The sequence below is a fragment of the Mirounga leonina genome, unplaced genomic scaffold, assembly GCF_011800145.1.
Source record: "Mirounga leonina isolate KUSES-001 unplaced genomic scaffold, KU_Mleo_1.0 Mir_177, whole genome shotgun sequence".
Lineage (NCBI taxonomy): Eukaryota > Metazoa > Chordata > Mammalia > Carnivora > Phocidae > Mirounga > Mirounga leonina.
Window position 1 is genome coordinate 8,276,066 of NW_023270459.1, and position 14,627 is coordinate 8,290,692.

At 48.0% G+C, this 14,627-nt stretch overlaps 1 protein-coding gene across 1 annotated transcript in view; it reads right to left on the reverse strand.

Annotated features, from left to right (window-relative positions):
* Positions 1 to 10,567: 10,567 nt before the first annotated feature.
* Positions 10,568 to 14,627, reverse strand: part of LOC118022787 (60S ribosomal protein L39-like) — a gene marked incomplete at its 5' end in the record, with an annotated part of 65,307 nt that continues 61,247 nt past the window's right edge. Inside the window, one exon of the mRNA XM_035023588.1 lies at positions 10,568 to 10,689. Coding sequence (XP_034879479.1) covers positions 10,568 to 10,689 — 122 coding nt within the window. The remainder of the gene's footprint in view (positions 10,690 to 14,627) is intronic.

Below are 14,627 nucleotides of genomic sequence, written 5' to 3' on the forward strand. Positions count from 1 at the left end.
GAATATTCAAAAATGAACTGGTTGAAGCAATAATAATAATAATAATAATAATAATAATAATAATAATAATTTGTAAGTTTACACTACAGGAGTCCAGAACTAGTTCAGGAGTCCAGAACTAGGGCTTCAGGCCCTGCTGGATCCCTCATCCCAAACAATGTCATTTGACTCTCTCCATTTCTCCCTCAGTTTTCCTCTGCACTCTCTCCGTTCTGAGGTAGACCTTTGCCTCATGATGCCAAGATGGCTGCCAGAAACTCCAGCCTTCCATCCAAACCTTTGAGCAACTGGAGGAGAGATGATATCTCTATCTGAAGTGTTTTCCCCTTTAAAGACTTAGATGTTCTGATTGGCTTGGCTTAGGTCATGTGACCATCACTTGGGCTGGTCCAGTTGAACCACATGAACTAAAAGAGAGGAGAAGTGGTCTCCAGCATAAACCAGCTACTGATTCCAGAAGAAGGGGCATGGGTGCCTGGTAGGCACCTTCAGCTCTCTCCCCGCAGAAGCTGGCCTGTTGCCCACCAGGTCCCTAGCCCTGCTCGCCACACTGCTTCCTTGGATGAGAACAGGAGACACTCGTAAGAGATATAGGCCTTTTCAACCTAGCCTCTCTGGGTCTTTTAAGAGACTGGAAAGAGTGACCATTCATTCATAAGGATGCAGTGGTCTCCCTCCCGCCTGCAAGGAACTGGGAAAATGGGATGAGACCAAGGCTATCAACTTAAAGCTACAAAAGGAAACCGGGTACCTGCTCCATCAGATTCCTTCTAAACTTCCTGGTCCAACACTGCAGAGCTGCTGCAGAATGTTCCAGATGTGTGAATGCCAGAGGTGGAGAGTACAGGTAGATTTTAGGCAGGGTGAGTATCAGAACAAGTCCCCAGTTCCTGGGCAGCAGGACTGACCCCAGCCAGCCTAGAAAGGGCTAGATGTCCCAATGCTTTTCCTCAATGTGGACATTTGGAGACAAAGAGAAACCCCCTACCACCCAATGGCTAACAGAGCTGGCCCTGCCATCGCCATTTAGCCATCCACTTCTGCTTCTGAATACTTCCATTCAGTATCCTCAAGGAAAATGAAAGGAACAGGTGCATTTATAATTGGTTACTGTGCCCTCACCATCCCCTCACCCCCAGCCAACACCATGCAGAAAACAAAGGAAGTGCATTTTGGGGTGACTGATGGCAAGGTTGCCGGTTCATCCAGCCCCTTCCTCCTCCACTAGCGGCAACCCATCCTCCGTCTGAGCTTCCCGAGTCAGGCTTGTGCCAATTATCCTGAAGAGGAGTCCAGCTTCTCTGGCTTCCACAGCCCGAGAGCCCTTGGCCCCTGCTGCCCTCGGGCCAAGGTAGAGCCAGACGCAAAGGGAGGGAAAAGCCTCCCGTCTGGCCCCTGCTGCTTGGGTTTCCCTCTTGCGGCCTCAGTGAGTGCCCTTTAGATCTGACTGATTTTATCTGTGAAATGAGCTGAAAATCCCTCCCAGGGAGAAATGCTCATCTCCCTTCCTCAGCCCAGGCACTCCAGATAAATCACATTGCCCACCACCAGAGCACATGTGGGCCGAGGCCTGGCAGAGAGCAGAGACGGCAGGACGGCGGGACAGCGGGACAGGCTGCTCGCTGGGCCTGGCCATCAGTGTGGAGGCCTTTGGCTTCTTCCCAAGGCTGAAAATCCAGGACTCGGGCATCCTCAGCCACCTGGTCAGAACTGCCCTGCCTTCAAATACCTTGCACTTGCTGGTCAAGGCTTTGCCTTAGTTTGGGTTTCTACAGAAATAAATCCTGAGACACAGAAATGGGCAAGCTGTGATTTGGGATGTAGGGACCAGAGCCAGGGAAGAGAAGAAATCCAAGAGAGGGTGAGTTACAGATCAGGTGACCTCTGTGGACAACTTGAGCCACATCCCACAGGAGGCGGCCTCTGAGAGGCGTGAACTAAGGTTGTCTTGCTGGGGGGATGGGGGCCTGGGGCATTTATCCACTAACTCCTGTCCTTTACTCCTGAGCTGTTTGACTCCCCTGTGCTTTTGGCCTGCCCTGGGTCACCCACACTCCCTTGGCCAGAGAATACCCTCCATGAGCATACAGAGGAACTGTGTACTCATGACTTCCCCGGGGGACCAGGGTGACGAGCCTGGCTCCGTCCACCTCCTCAGCCTCCACCCCTTCCTTGCACCAGCCTCCCCTACTCCTCCTCAACTACTGAGCTGATTTCCCACTGGGTCTGCATGTCTGCATGCACCCCAGGAAGCCCTCCCCAGTTCCTGTGTCCAGAGGCAAAATCTCCCCTATTCATCAGGAATGAGTCAGAGGCAAATAGGTGAGCATTTTGGAGGGGGCGGAGGGGGGCGCATCTTTGGGGTCAGGACGGAAGCAGATAGAGGGGAGGCTTATTCCTGCGCACCAGGGACCAGGGTTCCGATCTCCTTCCTCCCCCCCTTCCCCAGCAGGCCAAGTGCCTGGGCTTTCCAGGTCTCACAGAACATTAATGCAAATTATTATAATTCTTCTCTTCATTGAAAGAGACTCTGGCACAGTTGTCTAAGAGTCACTGATGAAGCCGATGTGAAAAATTCAGTAATTGGTTGCCAATATCCAATTACTCCAGGGTAATATGAAAGTGAGGGGGGAGCAAACCAAGAGGCCACAGCCCAGGGACCATGGGTGCAAAGAGGAAGCTGGAGGCTTGGCTCAGGCCCATGGATGTAGCCATGTGCGCAGGAAGGAGAGAAGATCTGGGGGCGGGGGGGCGCATAGGGAGTCCCCAGCCTCAGACGTTCCCTCTGGCCAAGCCTTTCCCCAGGCTGGTCCTTCACTGTAAGAGCCTTTCCTTGGAGTCAGAAGCTGCTCAGTCTCTCCCAGAGGCCCCAAGAAAACGGGCCTGGCTGGGGACAGGAAAGGGGACAGAGAGTCATGCCAGGGCCTTGGAGACCTGGTCTCAGCCCCTCTACCATGGGCTGGAGGCCTCACTCTGAGCAAGGCGTGAGAGTTCTGTGGGCCCCAGGGTCCTCCCTGTGAACTGGGAGCCCAGCCCGCCTGCCTGCTTCTGCCCAGGGCTGGTGTGCCAATGTGAGGAACTTACCTACGTGAAGAGAAGTCTGCACACTGACAGCAGGGAGGAGGAGGGGCTGTGGCCACCACTCCTTTTCAGGTGGTCCTTCCCCTTCCTTGGGAGTTTAGGCTTGGAGGCGAGAACACTGGGTAAATACACATTAAATGCTCACTTAATGAGCACACACCAGCCCTGAGGGTGGTTGCCCCTGCCGGCCTGGCTGGGGAGGCACCTCCAGGTCAGGGGCAAGGTCAGGGGCAGGGCAAGACAAGAATGCACCCTTCTGTTGTCCTGCACTGTATCATGTCTGCAAATAAATGGAATAATTCAGTTTCCAGGACTCTTAACCTTTTCACTTGGCATAAATTGTGATCACCCAAATAAATACAGGCAAATCACATTAAAAACATATATATACGAAGCTCATTTATTCAAGACATTTTCCAACTCTGAAAAAATACCTGTATCTTACCAAGAGGGGAAAAAAAAAAAACAAACAAGCTCAGTTCAGAGCTGCCCATCTCCATTTCTGTCCCTATCGGCTGCAGATGGGGGTGTTTGGATTCCTCATGGTCCTAATGACCTAATGGTCCCACCTCAGCCAGGTCAAAGGTCGAAGAAACCATTTTTTTCCCCCTCCATTCCGAATTGGCAGAGAGAGGGCGAGATGTATGAGCAGATCGTAATGTGGTGCCAGGAATGTTTGAGCAATAATCAATTGCAAATTATATCTTACCAAGTTAAGAGTCAACTGGAGGGGCTGTAGCTGAATATTTTATCAAAGCAATTTAATAAGAATGTCAATGACCATAAACCTTTAAAGAGAGGTTTTCAGCATCCTAAGGAGCTGCCCTTCTTAGGCAGCACTTGACACCTGTTCCAGAATTTAGGAAGAGGCAGGATTGGAGCCAGCCCGAAGCCTGGGGCCGTGGCTTCCAGAAGAAAGGATGCCCTCTGGGTGGTGGCATCCCCACGGGGCCTTAGCCCCCAGCCAGGACTGCATCCCTCCTGGGACCTGAGTCCCAGGGATGATGTGCCATCCTCAAGTACCTCGCATATGGGCCCGCAACGGAGACTTGGGCCTCCCATTCATGATGGCTTGCTCTGGTTACAGAGAGGTCAGTCCTCACGAGAGTGCTGCCTGAGAGACAGGCCAGGGCCCGGCACGGGGAAGGGGACTGTTGGGCTCTTAGGCTTCAGAGCACAAGCCTCCTCCTGCGTGCACCCCTACAGGTGCTATCAGAGGCGGGGCTCCCATCCTTCCGAGAGCAGAACAGGAACACGGTTACAGAATCCTATGCACCCACACAGCACTGTACTAGTGGACAGAGGAGCCAAATTCAAAAAGTCGCAGGTCTTCACAGCAAAGGAAACCATCAACAAAATGAAAAGGCAACCTACCCAAGGAGAGACGATCAATACTTGCAAATCATACCTTTTGAGAGGAGTTAACATCCCAAATATATAAAGGACTCATAAAACTTGAGAGAAAAAAAACTGATTATAAAAATAGGCAGAAGATCCAAATAGACATTTTTTTCAAAGAAGATATACAAATGTCCAACAGGTACATGAAAATGTGTTCAACATCACTAGTCATCAGGAAAATGCAAAACAAAACCACAGTGAGATATTACCTGACGCCTATTAGAATGGCTATTATTAAAAAAACAAGAAATGACAAGTGTTGGCAAGGACGCGGAGAAAGGGGAACCCTCATGCACTGCTGGTGGGAATGCAAACTGGTATAGCCACTGTGGAAAATGATATGGAGGTTCCTCAAAAAATTAAAAATGGAGCTACCCTATGACCCAGAAATTTCACTTCTGAGTATTTACCCAAAGAAAACAAAAATGCCAATTCAAAAAGATATGTGTACCCCACTGTTTACTGCAGCATTATTTACAATAGCCATATATGGTAACAACCCAAGTATCCATTGACAGATGAATGGATAAAGAAAATGTGATATATATATGATATAGATAGAGATAGACAGATAGATCTGATATATATATGTGATATATATATGATATATATAGAGAGAAATAGATCAATCGATCTATCTGTTGGAATATTATTCAGCCATAAAAAAGAAGGAAATCTTGCTGCTCATGACAACATGGATGGAGCTAGAGGGTATTAGGGTAAGTGAAATAAGTCAGACAGAGAAAGATAAATACCATATGATCACACTTATATGTGGAATCTAAACAAAACAAAACAAAACTGAGCTCATAGATCCAGAGAACAGACTGGCAGCAGCCGGGGCGGGGGGTGGGGGTGGTGAGCAGAAGAGGTGGGGGGTGAAAGGGAACTAACTTCCAGTTATAAAATAGTCATGAAGATGTAGTGTGCAGTGTGATGACTGTAGGTAATAATAGTGTGTTGCATGCTTGAAATCTGCTAACTGAATAGATCTTAAAAATACTTGCCACAAGAAAAAAATTGTAACTATGTATGGGGACAGATGTTAATTAGACTTAGTGTGGTGATCATTTTGCAACATATACAAACATCTAATCGTTATGTTGTACACCTGAAACTAATACAATGCTGTATGTCAATTACAGCCTAATAAAATTTTTTAAAAGGCATAGATCTATGTGCCAAGGAGACACTTGTATAGAAACTCACAAGGTTGAGGGTATAAGGGAGAATAGGAGGAAGTGGATGGGGGTAAAAGCAGAGACATGATATTGTGGTGACAGATTCAGGGCTATCTCGTCAGATTCAAACAGGGTATGATGGCTACTTGCCTAATAGAGAGCAAAAGTGGAGCAAATAGATGATAGATAAGAGGTAGATAGATGATGAATGGATGTATAAATGGATGTATAGACAGATGATAGATGGATGGATGGATAGATAGATAATAGATGATGGATGGATAGGTAGGTAGGTAGATAGATAGGTAGATAGATAGATAGATGATAGATAGATAGATAGATAGATAGATAGATAGATAGATAGATAGATGATAGGTAGATGATAGATGATAGATGATTAGATAGATAGAGAGACAGAGAGATAGAGATAATTATAGGTGCAAGGAGGTAGAAACATCAGGTGGGAACCCCAGGGCAGACTCCTGCTTTGCCCCTCTGTCTTCCTGATGCTTGCCTGGGTCCCCAAGGAAAAGGAAAGAAGAGTTCTACAAGTCATTATGTCCAGACTCTCCCTGCACATAGCATGTTCCAATTTACAAAGAGCTTTCACTTCTGCCAACTGCTGGTGCTCACAGCGGTGCCCCCAGAGGAAGAACAGGGCGAGCAGATAGGAAGCTCGTGCCCCTCACACATGAGACATGGGGACTGGTAGCATGGAGGAACCTGCATTAGGTCACAGTCAGGGAGTTGGGTCTAGATCCCAAATGGGAATGGAAGACAAGGTCAGCACAAGATGTGCTGAAAGGAGCTAGATGTATCCCAGGATATGGGAAGGCATGTTTCCAGAGAATGGCCAAGAGATGATGTCCTCCACAGAGGTGGAATGGAAGCAGCGCAGGTGATGGAGAGCACTCCGCCCGGTCTCTCCTTGTCACTTCCAGACTGCTGCTGCACTTGCACCAGGACTGCATTCGAGGGCCAGCCTGGAGCTGAGCTCACGGAGACTCAGGGTCACTCTGGGAGGGGGGAGAACGGTGACATGGAACTGGAATCAAGGTCAGCCTGTAGCTCGAGTCTGAGGCCACTCGGAGGCCAGCATATGGGTCAGTCTGCACCAGGAGTAGAAGCTATTTTTCAATCTGTGGCTCGGAAGGGAAAACAATTCGAGAATCAGGTCTTCAACCATAGCTCATCAAGGACATGTGTTCTTCATGGCACTCACCCACCAGTGCATCATTCCAGGAGCTGGTGCCCAGGTAAGGAGAACCGAGAAGGACCCCTAGCTCTCTACCTGATGAGTGGGTGTGAGGATTCAAGCAGATAATCCTTGCAAAGTTCAGCAAGGTGCCTAACAGCTGCTGGTCGCTGCTGGGTCACTTCCAGCTCTCTCCACCTTCTCAGCCAGTCCAGCAGCAGGGGAACAGTGCTTGTCGGGATGATGGGTGGGTGAGATGAAAAGTCTTAGGGGCACCTCCACAATTACATCTGCTCCCCACAAACATTGAGGTTGCCCCCCTGCCGAGGACATCAAACCTGAGAATATCCTTCCCAGTGTTTTCCCACCCCAGCGATGGACATTTCCAGGATCAAGCAAACCAGCACCGAGCGAGTCCTACTTTGCCAAGATTGTGTCCCAGCTGTGCGTGCTCAGGCCCTGCTGGGAGCCCATGGTGTGGGGAACAGCCTTACCTTTGGGCTTTAATTATGCTTGATTTCAGCTTCTGCTGAGTGGTCGCTTGTCTTTCTCTAAGCCCCCATTTTTCCCAGAGCACTTTCTTGATGTTATTAGAGCTGTCTATAAAATATGAATCCCAATTCCATGATAGTCATAAAAGCCATAAAATTCTATGTCTGCCATGAAAATATTACATGATTTATTTTTGTGTGAAGTACATATTAAATCTTGTACTGGAATAGGAGTTTGGCTCTTCAACATCACGAACTTTTAATAACACACACTTTGCCTTAAATTGCTATTATTTTAAGTTTCTTTCTTCATTTTACAGTAGCCCTCATTTCAAAATAGAATCAGAAAATAGTCCCGGGCTTATTTATATGTTAAAGTTAATATCCACTGTAGCTTAAATTTTGCTCCCTTTTTTATGGTGTTCATTTTTGTTTTATATATGATGAGATTTGTGCATTTGATTTGTTTTGTTTTATGCCAAGTGCCTTTGGAGAAATATCAGGTGATTAACCAAACCCTCCAATAGTGGGTCTGATACTACCATCTCCAGGGTCACGCAGTGGGTCCACATAAATCCACACAAGTAAACACGTGGCTGGAATAGAGAGAGGAAGGATTGAATCTGGAAGCGGTGGGAGAGGAGGAGTAAATACTGAGACCATCTCTTTCGTTTCTTCCAAAACCCGTAAGTCAAACCACAAAGATTTGCCGAGCTTCCAGTGTCTGGCAGTCAGCTGAACCTTGTTGGGGACACAGAGAAAGAAGAAGATCATTAGTAAGATGAGATTCACATACCTGAACCCATTGAAGAACCACCCCAGGCAGAACCAGGCTGTGTGACTCACATTGCATGCATTGGGGGGATCTGAATGGAATTCAAGAATTAAGTTTATTCTGCAGGTGAATGCAGGATTTGAGTTGTCCTGGAAAGACAAGGGGAATTTAGGAGAGGGGAGGACAATGCCAGGCAGAGGAGGCTGGACAAGAGGAGAAGCTCATGGGACCCTGAATGCGATGAAGGAAGAGTAGTGTCCAGGTTGTGCACTGGCAGAACCCAGCCCCAGCTCAATCCCCAATTCACCATCTTGCCAGTTTCTCTGCCCAAAAGACCTACACTGCGTTTCAAACAATATCAAGGGTAGAAGGAAGATTGATTTTCAGCCTGGAGGATACATGTGACATTTGGAATGAGTTGAAACTGATCTAAGAGATTTTCATTTCAAAAGATATCTGATATGATGTGTTGATGGGGTGTTTCACACACCTCATCAGAGTTCAAAGACTGTAGCCATGAGAAGGGTGCTTCCAAGGTGGAAAGCAGATGTGTGGAACCGGAGCAGGAGGGGGTCTTGGCCTCTTCAGACTTGGCCCACCCATCACCTGACATACCATGGAGACGAAGCCATGTGTTTGATCCAGGCAGCCCTTGGGTCTGCAGCATCTTGGCATGGGTACAAATGACGTCATTTTTTGTATCCAACTCCTGTGACCATGTTTTCATATCCCCAAACCCTTCCCAAGGCACCAACAGGGCATAGAGTCATTCACTCAGAAGCCACTGAATGCTCTGATAACCAGTGAGAAATGGCCAAGCCTGGTTGGGCATCCACCAGTCTGCCACCCCCAGAGGACCTAAGCCTCAGTCTGGGTGCCCCGTGAGGCATGGCATGGGGAAAAACTCATGGGCTACCATCTTGTCAGGGAGTTCAAATCCGGGAAGCTAAAGTGAGGGCCTAGGGGACTGAGGCAAGTCAGGAGGTGTAGGCAGCATAAGCGTGGATTATCGAGGTGGTCACCTCTGAGTACCTCTGATCACTTAATCTCATAGGACTGTCATCTGAGAAACCACATAGAACCACAGCTCAAGACAGTCCATCTGCACGGGTAGGGTGACACCAAGAATAGAAAAAAATCATCTGCTCCAAACAGCGTCATGATTCCCGTCCTCCAGGGCTGTGCAAAAGTGGGCAGAAGAAAGAGAGTCCCAAGGAACTCCATGACTTGGAATAAACCGGGAGTCCCTGGTGTCGAGGTCTTGATTTTAATGGCTACTGGGGCAGGTGAACTTCTCCCTACAGATTCCTCTTGTGGGTTCACCTTGGAGGCCTTGTCTACCCCCCTGCCCCCCCCCCCCCCCACACACACACCCGCCCTGGGCCATGCTGCCTGGCAGGGTGCATCAAAGGAGCTGTTGGTGAAGGATCTTGGAGCAGAGACCCCAGGCCCTGCGCTTCAGGGAGCAGGAAGCCAAGACAACATCTACATTTGCTTGGAACAGAGAGTCTCCAGGAAGCTTCCTGGCCAGCCCCCGATGGCAGCCTCTCTGGAATGCAATTGAAAATTCCATCTCACAACCAAACCCACGAGCCTTCTTTCAATGTAAAATCATCTACCAAATCAATCCCACACATTAAACAAATAAATCCTAATATTAAGTTTAAAAACCATATACCTTCAAATAAGCTGTTTTGTGTTATAAAGAACCAAGTGGGTTTTGAGGTTCTTTGCAAAATTGAATAATGCCACCACTTCGACTGAAATGATAAAAATAATAAGGAGATGAAATAACTTAAAACCGTAGAGAGGAATTGAGACCAAAGAAAAAAATACACCCATTTCTAGTCTGATGTGTTCCGAAGAGCCTCTCTTGAGTGAGTGGCAGCTGGGAGGACAAAAGGTAGAAGGCATCTGGAAAAATATTAAGGGTTTTGTGAAAGAAAATCAATCACGAAAGATACACAAACCTGATTAGGAAAAGGAAAAATGTATGTTGTAATATATAGAGCAGTCTGTGAACGGGTGGCTGGTTCCTACAAGATTAGAGAAAATAACCCGAGGTTAGGGTTGCCTTCTCCTTCCACTCGGTGCTTAGTATCACCCACCTGGAAGCTTCATCCCCCTGGCTCCAAGCAATTTGCTGAGAAAGAATATTTTTGCTGTTAGATGATCTCGCTCCCCAGTGGCTCTCGCAAGCCACTAGCTCTGAAACAAACGACCTCGCTGGAGAACGGATGGGTTGCAGCCTTGCCGTTCAAGGCGCCCTCACGCAGAGCCCACGCCCCACCCCGCTGCCTGCCCCTGGGGTTTTGAAAAGGTTCTGGCTCAGAAATGAAAAGTCAAGGCAGGAATAAAGGTTCCAGGTCTGTGAAGCCCTCGTTGGCAGCGGAGGTCTGCTTCTGGTCCGAGCGGGGGGAGAGGATGTCCAGGCTAAGGCATCTCACTGCTTAGCTTTGAAGTCGTAAATCAAGAAGATGCCAGCAAAACGGCCCGCCAGGCCCAGAGGACAGCGCAGGGCGCTGGTTTCTAGGAAAACCTGTGGCTTGCTGATGAGGCTCAGGCCTGAGGGGCAGGAAGTGGGAGCAGACAGCAACCCCTGGCAGCAAGCCTCCGCTCCAAGGTTAGCGGAGCACAGCCGCTGAAAAAATGTTCCCGGTAAAACGGCCCCTGCCCTTACAAGAACCACCTGCTTCCAAATTCCAAGTGGCTGAGTGACCAGGCACGGGCAGGTGTGCACGCGTTCCAGCTAATCCTGCTCCCTGATTCCACGGGCCTTTTGTTCAACAGTCGGATATTTTGATATCAAAACTCAATGAACAATATGCACAGATGTGGGAAATTAACAAAAGATGTCGACAGCTACTTTTGCCTTTGTTCATCCAAACACTGGAACACATTTCCTCCTTCATTTCCTCTTTGTCCTCATTATCGTACACAGAGGAAGTCATCTGATGGTTTGGTTTTGGTAACCTGTTTATTTCTAAACTTGTGTTCCTCTGCCGGGGATTAATGTCTCTGCCCCCCCAGGGATGGGCTATTAATTACCCTAGTGGGAAGGTGACCACTGTCCCCAGCGCCAGACCGGCTGGTGCAATGCGGAGTCAACATAGACATGGGAGCTTGAACAGCTGTCTCGTACTCTCACAGCAAATTAAATGCATGTTAAAAGATTATCTCTTACATTTATCATAACAAGATTTTGCATTTATGTCTTTCTCTCTTTTTAAATAGGAATAAAGATCTCATATACATTTTCTAATTTATTATCTAGTATTTATTATAGGAAGAGAGTTTTGTCTAATCACAACTCATTAAAATCACATATTATTCACAATAACCCACCACTAAAGACTCATCACGGTAGCAAGAAAAAATAAAAAAGTGTTTTTAAAATGAAACTTCATTTTAAGCATTCCTCTTGGAGACAGTCCAACATGTTAAAGAAAGGAGTGGAACGTGTGTAATAAAATACCTTGGCAAAGAAAATTTGCAGGAAGGAAGGAAGGAAGGACCGATGAAAGGGAGGGAGGGAGGGGAGGGAGGGGAAGGGGAGGGAAGGGAAAGGGGAAGAAGGGGAGGGAGGAAAGAAGGGAGGGGGAAGGAAGGAAGGAAAGATGGAAGGAGGGAGGGAGGGAGGAGGGGGGAAGGAAGGAAGGGAGGAAGGAAAGAATGAAGGGAGGAAGGGAGGAAAGAAGGGAGGGAGAAGGAAGGAAGGAGGAAGGGAGGGAGGGTGGAGGGAGGAAAGAAAGGAGGAGGGAAGAAGGAAACCTAATATCAAGGCGAGTTCAAATACTTTACAAAAAATAAGTAGGGATTCTGTGGCCCAGTGAAGAAAGAGAAGGAAAAAAAATCAGGCCAAGAATTTACCTACTTTCTCTTATTTTTAAGCATGATTCCTTTTCATCCTCCAGCACTGGGTTCTAACTCACACGTATCTTGTTAGCCAAATGAAGCAGTTCTTTGCCTCCCTGGCGCTCCAGCCAGAACTGATTTTCAGATCATTATTATATGCACAAAGAGGCGACAGCATGGCATGTGTAATTCTCCTGGATGTCACCCATCCACAGCAGGCCACCGGCGCAGGGTTATGAATACTTGGTTTGCTGAGTGAGATGATTCTGGCATAGCTCTGTGGCATTTTCCACATGTTTAGCCTGAAAGAAGACATTTGTTTGGACTATATGCTTCTGTGTACTTTTTTAATGCAATAAAATTGACAGATGACTCCTTTTTGCAACAGGTTTGGAGCAAGAAAATGTGTGGTGGCTCTGCCCTCCCCTTTTTTCTTGATGGTTGTTTAGACAGCAGTCTTAAAAAATCACTAGTCACTAAAATCCCTCATGCCCATTTCATATTGTGTTGATTCATATTAAATTCATGACAACAGAAAAGCAACTTGAGGCACTTTCGGAAATGACCGCGCCTTAGCGCGCCTCCCCATCCTCCGGGCTCGGGGGGCCCCGCGCCCATAAAGCTGCCCGCTGTCTTGTGTCATGAAAAGAAACAGCTTTGCCTGGGAAGGCCATTACTGTGTAATGAGGCGTGCAGCAAAATATACCTTCAGCAGCCACTTGATGAAGGCTTGCTGACACACCAGACCAGACAGAAATGTTTTTTTGTATGTTCTTCCTTATTTTGTCCATCAATCACATCATTAGTCAAAGCAGACGAGCCTGTCAGCCGGGCCCAGATGCGGAGTGGCAGGCGATCAGCGGACAGGTGTTCTGGCTCCCCCAAAACGAAATCCTGAAATGAGAAAGGAGCCAAGACCTTGTTTCAAGGGCTGGAATGTCAATGGGAGAGAGAGAGAGAGAGAGAGAGAGAAGACACCAATGGGAGGAGTTGGGAAGACCAGCATGGTGTTCCCCTGGTATTGCCTGGCCGAGCCAGGATGGGGGAGAACAAAGCCCATTCATTTCCTGTGGTCAGTGAGGTGTTCAAATATAGTAGTCACAGGCAGTCGGTAAATGAAAGTTCCCTTGTGCCCCTCTTTAGTATCCCAAATGCATACATTTGGGTTGGGTGGTTCTGATGATGCCTCGGGCCACCCAAGCTCATTGAACTGCCTTCCCTGAGGCTGGCTGGGAAAACGCAGGCTCCACACACCCAGCGCTTCCGCTTCAGGGAGCGTGGCTCATTCCCGGGAAAATCAACCTCCCCTCTTCCGGCAACCGCCCCTCCTTCCCAACACATCCTAGGGTTTCTTCCTTCGGGGTATTGCATGTGCGATGCTTTCTGTCTGGAGCCTGATGGGTTAATGAGACTACCCAAATGGAGTCATCCTCCATGGGGAATTTCTGGCTTTTCGAGCAAGCCCCGAGATGAATTTGGGTCATGAGCTCCTTGCTCAGTTACCTCCTGGTTACCAAGAAGGACTAGTTCATCCAGCCCCCACCACCCCACCCCCCTGAGGGCCTCTTCAGCCATAGTGGCCAAGGTGATACTTAATGTTAAGTGTCCAGCCCGAACTGTAGTGTTAGCACACATGAGTTTTGGTCTTTCACTGTCAGAATCGACTTCGTTTTTTAAAACAGTTTTAGATTTACAAAAGAATTGAGAAGACAAAACAGAATTCCCATGTAAGCAGTTCCCCTTGTCTTTCCAAATCTTAAATGAGTAGGACCCACGTGTCCTTGTCCATGAACCGATATTGATACATTATCATTAACTGAAGCCCATGCTTGATTCAGATTTTGTTGGTTTTTACCTGATGGCCTGTGTCTGTTCCGGGACCCCTATCCGGGACCCCACATCGCATTTAGCTGCCATGCTGTCCTTTGGCTCTGAGTTGCAACAGTCTCTCGACTCACCTTGATTTTGATGACCTTGACGGTGCTGAGGAGTACCAGCATGTGCTATTTTGGATAAGATTTTTTTTTTAATTTAGAATATGTGTGTGTGCACCACACGTTTTACACCGATAAATAATAGTGCTGAAAGGGGGGAGGAGAAGCATTAGGAGGGAAGGAAGGGAAGGAATTAGGCCCACGGAAAGGTCAGAAGTCTTTACACAGAACCAGGGAGAAGACTCTGACACTCCAATCTCTCCCAGCGTTGACCTTTCCGGAGATGTGCTGAGCAGGAAGGGGGTGATACCTGATACAAGATTCAAACCTACGCTTCCACCTTTAAACGAGAATTAAATCTGTAGATATCTCCTCTGGGGCTTCCAAAAGGAGAGCAAGCACATCATTAATCTAACCAGCCATCGGATGCCACCATGTCCTTGTGCCCTGTGTCTGGGTCCGTGTTTGGGTGAGCGGGGGCTGCCAAGACGTCAGGTTAAGGTCACGTGAGGGTGACATGGGGGTGTGGGCCCAGGAGGACCAGGGCTGTAGCCCACCGGGGGGACCTGACTGCACCCAGCCTCCCAGGGGACAGAAGGTGGCATGTAAACCCAATGGCTTGCAGATGCCTCTCAGCCCCGTGTTCCCCTCTACTGTTCCCTATTTCTTGCCTCTTGCCTTTTCCTCCTTCTCCACAAAGCTCACGGGGGCCAG